The sequence below is a fragment of the Mastomys coucha genome, unplaced genomic scaffold (genome assembly GCF_008632895.1).
Source record: "Mastomys coucha isolate ucsf_1 unplaced genomic scaffold, UCSF_Mcou_1 pScaffold6, whole genome shotgun sequence".
NCBI lineage: Eukaryota > Metazoa > Chordata > Mammalia > Rodentia > Muridae > Mastomys > Mastomys coucha.
The window spans coordinates 93,666,938-93,676,126 of NW_022196912.1; the positions used below are offsets into that span (position 1 = coordinate 93,666,938).

Below are 9,189 nucleotides of genomic sequence, written 5' to 3' on the forward strand. Positions count from 1 at the left end.
GAATTGGGTTCTGATGATGCCAAGTAACCTTGGTTTGTGTTGTTTATTTTCTTACGTTTGTCCCCCCCAAACCCCCCCACCCACACCCACACCCCCGCCACACGCCATCTGATTATCTGTACTGCTACCTGCCCTTGCTAAATCTGACTGGAGCCTCTCCTTCCTGTGATCCTGATTGTGTCAGAACTCCTCAGAGTCAAGCTGTCTCTGTGATCCTGTGATTCTGGTATCCTGTGATCCTGGGCTTGTTAGAGCACCTGGGAGTGGAGCTTCCTCTGGGGGTTTTGGGAATGACTACAGAGTTTGCACCCAATGTCTGCTCAGGGCACCAGCCGGCCCGGACAGACCAGAAGCAACCCGAGTGACTGGACTGGCAGAGTTCCTGTGTTCCTGGGTCCTGTTGGTCCCAGTTACTCCCAGTGTTGGGACAGATGTTGTGTCCTCCTCACCTCTGATCCTGTGTATATGAGAGCGCCTGGGAGTGGAGCTTCCTCTGGGTGTTGTGGGACCGGAAGCTTCCTTTTTCTTTTGTTATTTGTTTGTTTTGGTTTGGTCTGGTTTGTTCATTTGTCTGGTTTTTTTTTTTTTTAACAAAATAGGAAAAGGGGTTACTGAATAATATGAAAATAAGGAAAAACCACTGGAAAGTATACTCCTTTGTAATCATCAGTTAGCCAAGACTGTCCACCTACAAATATTGGTCCTATGATCACATGTGTGTCATTGATGCTTTGTTTCAAAACACTTTTCAAAATCCTGTACATCCAGCATGTTATAAATGACATAAGATTGGTAAAATTAACTGTTTCCTTGTATCAGCATAAAATTATGTTTTGTTGATATTCATTTGAAATACAACCTACATTGTGGGGTGTTATTTCTACCACATAACAAAATAATTTGCTGTACTTTTCCTTAAATCAAAATGTAAAGGTCTAATTAAGATATGTTTAAAATACTTAATTCAGAACAATCTTTCTTCCATATTTGCCTAACCAGTTTAGCTTTAAAATTCACTTTACAGTGGATTTGGTTTTGTTTTACTGTGGGTTCTTCTTTCAGTGAACATATGAGTACTTTTGTACATCTAACTGAAGACCTGCAAATATCCCTGTATTGGTAAGCAGAACCTCCCACAAAGCACATTCCAAGGTTTTATCTTCATAGATTCTCCTTGGGAGGTTGCTTCTAAGGTCCAAACAACCCCAGAAATGCAAGCAGGAAAATGACCTGCCTTGTCATTTGGACTTTTCACATATACTCTATAAATTGATTTAAATCTTAACCTCAGATCACTTCCAAAAGAAATACCTGGCATCCTAAAATTGTATCTTGCCAGACTATTAGATAAATGACAACTAACCTTTCTGAGAAACACAGATGTTGTAGTTACTATTCCTAGTGTTTTATACATTGTATCATTCAATGTGGTTACAGCTCTATTATCCTTACTTTATAGATGGAAAACTGAGGCAAAAGAGGTCTAGGAAATTGTCTAAGGTTTCACATTTAGCAAGTAGCAGCACCAGGATTTAAGCTCAGGCGGTCTTAATCCATCTGGCATCAATAGTGTTCCTCCCTACTCCCTTATCAAGAAATTAAGTAAGGTGACTGGATATCCAGCTTCACAGGTAGGAGAGATTTGAGAAACGCATTCAGTCACTAAAAAAGATATCTTTATAGTCAAAAACGTTTTACTCAAGTGACCTTAAGCAAAGGAAGAATTCTAGGGAAGTTATAGTGTTACCTCATGGAACTCAAGAGAAAGAACAGGGTCTAGGCTATAGACAGACTAAGCCAAACCTAGAAAATGAGAAGCCAGGCTTACTCTCTTCTCAGATGTCTGTGTCAGATGTCCATGAAGGACAAACAGAAAGCAAACACTACTCTCTTACAAATAAGACGTTGTTAAAAAAGGAGAGTGTGAGCTGGATCTAAAGTACCTCTTCTCCCCAGACCTCAAGTACACACCATGGAGGGGCCTGGTGTACTTACTCGCCTTCTTTGCTAAAAGGAATATGCTTATCCTCAGTCCCCAGTATTCATCCTGTCCCTGTACTCTTACACAGAAGCTCATACAACCTTCCTTCTTTTTATCCTATCCTTTATTTTCCCAATAAGCTCCTATTTGCTCTTCATAGTCCTTGGGGTTTCCCCCTTCCACTTCCTATTTGATAGACTCCACATTTTCTTTTGTTTTTATTTATTTATGTTTTATTAGACATTTTCTTTATTTACATGTCATATGATTTCTCCTTTCCCAGTTTCCCCTCCAAAACAAAAAACAAAGACAAAAAAAAAACCAACAAGAACAAACCCCTGTTCCCTTCTCCCTCCCCCTGCTCACCACCCCACCCTCTTCCGCTTACTGGCCCTGGTATTCCCCTACACTGGGGCACAGAACCTTCCCAGAGCCAAGGGCTTCTCCCGTTGATGATCAACTTGGCCATCCTCTACTATACATATGCTGCCAGAGCCATCAGTCCCACCATGTATACTCCCTGGTTGGTGGTTTAGTCCCTGGGAGCTCTGAGGGTACTATTTAGTTCATATTGTTGTTCATCCTAAGGGGTTGCAAACCCTTCAGCTCCTTCGGTCCTTTCTCTAACTCCTTCATGGGGACCCTGTACTCAGTTCAATGGATGGCTGTGAGCCTCTATTTCTGTATTAGTCGGGTACTGTCAGAGCCTCTCAGGAGACAGCTTTATCAAGCTGGAGTGCCCTTTCTTCAGTCTCTGCTCCATAGTTAGTCTCTGCAACTCCTTCCATGGGTATTTTGTTCCCCCTTTTAAGAAGGAATGAATTATCCACACTTTGGTCTTCCTTCTTGAGTTTCTTGTGGTTTGTGGGTTGTACTTCGAGTATTCCAAACTTCTGGGATAATAACCACTTATCAGAGAGTGCATACCATGTGTGTTCTTTTGTGATTGGGTTACCTCACTCAGGATGATATTCTCCAGATCCATCCATTTCTCTAAGAATTTCATAAATTCATTGTTTTTAATAGCTGAGTAGTACTCCTTTGTGTATATGTACCACAATTTCTGTATCCGTTCCTCTGTTGAGGGACATCTGGGTTGTTTCCAGTTTGCACCGCACACAATAATAGTGGAACATTTCAATACCCCACTCTCTGCAATGGACAGATCATAGAAACAGAAACTAAACAAAGACATGGTCCTACTAACAGAAGTTATGAAACAGATGGATTTAACAGATATCTATAGAACTTTTTATCCAAAACCAAAAGGATATACCTTCTTCTCAGCACCTCATGGTACCTTCTCCAAAATTGACCATATAATTGGTCACAAATCAGGCCTCAACAAATACAAGAAGATTGAAATAATTCTTGTATCTTATCAGATCACCATGGACTAAGGCTGTACCTCAATAACAACATAAACAATAGAATGCCCACATACATGTGGAAGCTTAACAATACTCTATTCTAGAGTTTAATGAAAATGAAGCTACAACATACCCAAACTTATGGGACACAATGAAAGCAGTCCTAAGAGGAAAACTCATAGCTTTAAGTGCCTACAAAAAGAAACTGGAGAGAGCATGCACCAGCAATTTGACAGCATATCTGAAAGCTCTAGAACAAAAAGAAGCAAATTCACCCCAGAGGAGTTGAAGGCAGGAAATAATCAAACTCAGGGTTGAAATCAACCAAATAGAAACAAAAAGAACTATACAAAGAATCAACCAAACCAGGAGCTGGTTCTTTGAACAAAATCAACAAAATAGATAAACCCTTAGCCAGACTAACTAGAGGGCACAGAGACAGATTAACAAGATCAGAAATGAAAAGGAGACATAACAACAGACACTGAGGAAATCCAGAAAATCATGAGATCCTACTACAAAAGCCTATACTCAACAAAACTGGAAAACCTGGATGAAATGGACAATTTTCTAGACAAATACCAGGTACCAAAGTTAAATCAAGATCAGATCAATGACCTAAACAGTCCCATATATGCTAGTGAAATAGAAACAGTCATTAATAGTCTCCCAACCAAAAAAAAGCCCAGGACCAGATGGGTTTAGTGCAGTTTTATCAATAGACTCCATATTTTCAAGCTTAAGGAAACCTCCAAAATCTTTTTATCCTGTCTAATCATTTCTGCCAAGCCCTTCACTCTAGCCAGGCTACAGTCCATTCTGATCTGACTCTAAATCACTTGCTTTAAAGATTCTTTGTTCATTTGTTGTTTGGGTTTGTTTTTTGAGACAGTATTTCACTGTCCCTGCTTCAGTTTCATGAATGCCAATATAATGGGCATGAACCACTACACCTGACTTAATCTAAAAAGTCTTATATGGTCCTGTCAACACGTAGGGTGACTAACTATCCTTCTATGCTCAGGAATTCCAGAACATGTGACTTTCAGTACATAGGATATTTGTGGGCAAACCAAAATACCTCAGACATCCTACAGCACCCCACTTTCTCCTCTACTGCATTGCTTAAACAAAAAGCTCTGTGAAAGAGCCACTACTTCAGCATTGTACAAGGTTCTTTTTCTATGTTAATACTTATACTCTCTTAAAAAGTGAGACCCATTTGATTCCCACTTTACACAGAACACATTTTTAGGCTCACAATAATGTAAACCAATAACATTTATAAAGTAGTTTTCAGTTAGCACTGTTTCTTTCTTCCTGTGCTAACATATTTGTCTTTATTATTCCAGCCCAGATGACTTACTCAATGCCTTGAATGAGGGTATCAGCCGTGCAGATGTCATCATCACGTCAGGAGGTGTATCCATGGGGGAAAAGGTATGGAAAAATAGGCTCATGGGACTTAGTCACTTTTTGATTTTAGCTTTGATCTACTATTGTGGTTTGGTAGTGTTTTTATTTGATTTCTGCTTCTACAGTGAAACACTCTGACCCAAAGCAACACAGAGCTGGAAAAATTGTGTTGATTTACACCTCCAGGTCCATCATTCAAGGGAGTGAGTGCAGGAACTCAAGCAGGAACTTGAAGCAGAAACTATTAAGGAATGCTGCTTGCTGGCTAGGTTGCAGGCTCATGCTGAACTAGCTTCCTTACCTTATCTAGCCCAGGACCACCTATCAAGAGAATAGTACTACCTTTTGTTTGATCCCTCCCACATCATTTAATAATTAAGACAATCCCCCACAGAAATACCCACAGGCCAACCTAATAAAAACAATTGAGACTCCTTTTTCAGGAATTCTAGGCTGTGTCAAGTTGACCATTAACAGTAATACTAGGTAGGCATCTAGTATTCATTATCTTAATTCCACAAAGCTAAAAGCATGAAGGCTTCAGAAAACACTAGTCTTTCTAAAAAGGATGCCATGGAATTAATCAGGGTGTTTATGTCAGGAGCATCCTGGAAAATCTCACAAACTATAGAGTGCTTTTTGCTCATACCTGGAGACGTGTTTTCACTTACTTTTACATTGGGACTTCCTTTATATATTTATGCCCACCTTTCTTCAATTTGAACATGACTTCACAGAGGCACAACCATCTCACCACCATATTCTTCAGCGTCTGCTCCCAACAAGAAGGATCAAAGGAAGAGGTTCCTTTCACCTTCTTTATGCAACTCACAAATGATTGATAATTGCAATGAAAAATATATACAAATGTATGAATTTATATGACTAAAGGATTTTGTATATAGTATATCTTTTGGGGGGGCATTGGGGGGGGTGTTTCGAGACAGGGTTTCTCTGTGTAGCCTTGGCTCTCCTGGAACTCACTCTGTAGACCAGGCTGGCCTCGAACTCAGAAATCCGCCTGCCTCTGCCTCCCAAGTGCTAGGATTAAAGGCGTGCGCCACCACCGCCCTGCTCATAGTATATCTTAATCTTATATAAATCTCACTTTTAAGCATTGTAGTATCACTAAGTTTGTATGTCTTAATGAAATGTTAGCTTATGATTATTAGGCCCATTGAATAGTGTTATTAAAGTAAAATATTACTTGCTATAATCAAATTTATGGCTTGTCTCAAAAATATTTTAGAAATATTTACCTATTTCTAAATTTTCTCATATCTCATAGTAATGACATAAATTTTAAAATTATGTCATCATAATAGTTTTAATAAATTCCTATTTTCTTCCTTTTTTTTGAGTCAAGGTTTCCTGTAGCCCAGGCTACCCTTGTACTTGCTATATAGCTAATGATGATCTTGAACTTCTGGTCTTTCTGCTTCCAGCTCTAGAGTGAGAAACAGATGTGTTACCATGTCTGGTTTTTAAATTAATATTTTCTAGGAGCTAGAGTATATATGATATATAATTGTATACATGATCTTAGACCTTGCCCCCTATAGTTATGAAAGGGTCTAAACTAACAACCTGACCCTGGTTCATGAATTCTTTTGTTTCTGAGAACAAATTCAGTAACCTGAACAGAAAATACCTGCATTTTCATTTACAACTTTGATTTCAGACATTTTTTGAGAACATAATTTTAGTTTCCAAAACCCATAAAAGAAAAGGATCTCAGTCTAAGACTATTGTTTCAAATTATAGCTTGAAGGAAAGTGTTAACAGTATGGATAGGTATTCTTGCTACACATAATTAGCTGTGTACGTCTTTCCTCGAAGTCTCCCACCAGCCTTTAGCACCAGGTAAAGTGTATAATACAGACATCTTGTGAAATCCAAAGAATACATTTGGAAACTGTACTATGGGAGCACTACAGAAATTATTTGCAGCATGTTTTCATTATCAAGTTGCTCTTAAAATCACAAGAGCATATCCTAAATTCAGGACTGTTTAATGTTAAATGTATTTTTTCAAGGGTTGTTTTATACAGAATTTATCTTAGTTTCTAAGGAGCTAATTGTGGGATAATGCTGCTGGGTAAACCTAATGTTTGTCTTTCCTTATACCTCTACAGAGGCAAAACCTTATGTACACACAGGCATGGCAGAAGATGGATACTTCCAAATCTAATCTATTAGTGCTAACAAAGATATCTTTTTAGAGTTTTAATATAAAAGCCAATATAATTAAGCATACTGGTTTTCTTTATTCTACTATCTCTGTTTCAAGATTCTTATACTAGCCGAGTGGTGGTGGCGCACGCCTTTAATCCCAGCACTAGAGTCAGAGGCAGGTGGATTTCTGAGTTCGAGGCCAGCCTGGTCTACAAAGTGAGTTCCAGGACAGACAGGGATACTCAGAGAAACCCTGTCTCGATAAACCAAAAAGGAAAAAAAAAAAAAAGATTCTTATACTAGAACTTTAATTCACCAGGCAAGAGATTTTAAGATAAGGATACCTCAAACTATTCCCAGGACCTCAGGACTTGATCATTGTCCTTATCTCCTAGAGATTTACTGGAATTGCCATTAGGGTCAGAGCCTGGGCTCCGGAGAACCTACATAACAATCAAGGTTCAGTCACTTTCTTCAGTAGGCTAGTTTAAACAAGCAATGATGAAAAAGCAGAAAAAGGAAATTTGCACAACTTGATCACACTGAGAATAGGAAATAGGTACAGTGACTTCATAAATGCAAATCTATCTTCAGGATCCTGACATGAAGCTCAAGTTTAAACACAATTCAAGATATATGTCTAACTAAACAGTCCTGGTCATGGAATGGCCCCACCTATCACTGACTCACCGTTAATTTAGTTCCAGCTTCCTGCAGGGTGGGCTGGCAAGTTGTCAGAACTGTATGAAATCTCTTTTGGGGAGATGACTTGATAAGTTTGACCAGCCAGGTGTGATGGCATATACTTCTGATCCTAGGTTTGTTGGGGTAAAGCTGGAAATCTGTGACTCTGAAACTAGACTTTGGGGGGGCGGTATTGGTGAATGTTTTCTCTGGTAGTAAAATTACAAAAGTTTCATCTATCAAATCTCTAGATAGAGAGTTCATGTAAATCAAACAGTATTAATCACTTTTTATCATTTTTATAAAATATCTGATATAAACAATGTAAGAGTAAGGCTTTATTATAGCTGTTGTTTTCAGAGGCTTCAGTACATCGTGGCAAAGAGGTCCTTATGGAACAGAACAGCTCACATCAGGGTGGCCAGGAAGCAGAGAGAGGCCGACACATGATAGCGTCTTCTTCCTTTTCCCTTTTGTTCTTTCTGATAGTATTCAATGTCAAAGCACAATTTTCTCACTTAGTGAATCCCTTCAGAGGTGTGCTTGACTAATATCCTAGGCATTCATCAGTCCAATCAAATTGATGTAAGGCTTAACAGTCACAGTTTCTGAATGTGTATTAATACCAGTTTACTGTAGGAATCTAACCTAGGGCCAAGTGAGCATCTCTTCTCAGACATGGCAGCTCCTCCCATGAAACTTTTAAAAGAATAGCATATCAAACAAGCCTACCTCTTTGTACTGTCTCTTCTTATAAGATGCAGAAACAACCTACGGTCTTCTAGAGGCCCTCTAGGAATTCTGGAGATAATTTTAAATGTAACATTTTCTTTCTCTTAAATTTAAGTCTGGATTTTAGGAGGCTAAAAAGTTTACTAATTTTTCAAACCACCACCACCAACAACAACAACAAAAACACTTGATAGTGAACACGGGCTAGAATGGAATCTGTGTGTGTGTGTTAGAGCACTGGCTATTCTTCTAGAAGACCCAGGTTTGTCTCACAGCACCTACAAGGTAACCAACGTCTATAACTATAGTTGAGTCTCTCATGCCCTCTTCTGGCCTTCACAGGCACAAACACACATGCAGGAAAGACACTGATATACATAAAGTATAAATAAATAAGTCTTTTTTCACTCTGCTTATAAATAACAAGTTTGGGACAGGCTTCAGTCATAAGTAAGGGATCTTTGTTCTTTGTTGTGCTTCTTTAATCAGAAGTATAAACCCAACATGAAGATTATGTGAAAATAATTTTCATGTTGTAGGATAACATTAATTAATATCAAAGATGCAGTAGGTAGGGAGGGACTCAGTCAGTAAAGTACTTGTAACACAGGCATGAGGACCTAAATTTCAGATCTCCGAAATTCAAGTACAAGTGCCAGCAGCATGCATTGTAATACCACAGCTATGGAAGTGGAGACAGGAAGATAGGATCCCACATCAGTGAGCTCCAGGCTGTGATAAACTTCACTTAAAAACTGAGGTGGACATGTTCATAGCAGCCTTATTTATAATAGCCAGAACCTGGAAACAACCCAGATGTCCCTCAACAGA

The 9,189-nt window shown here is 38.9% G+C and overlaps 1 protein-coding gene across 1 annotated transcript in view; it reads left to right on the forward strand.

Moving 5' to 3' along the window:
* Gphn (gephyrin) overlaps positions 1 to 9,189 on the forward strand; it is a 435,141-nt gene that overhangs the window by 404,321 nt on the left and 21,631 nt on the right. Inside the window, exon 19 of the mRNA XM_031357728.1 lies at positions 4,704 to 4,791. Within this exon, the coding sequence (XP_031213588.1) occupies positions 4,704 to 4,791 (88 nt within the window). The remainder of the gene's footprint in view (positions 1 to 4,703; positions 4,792 to 9,189) is intronic.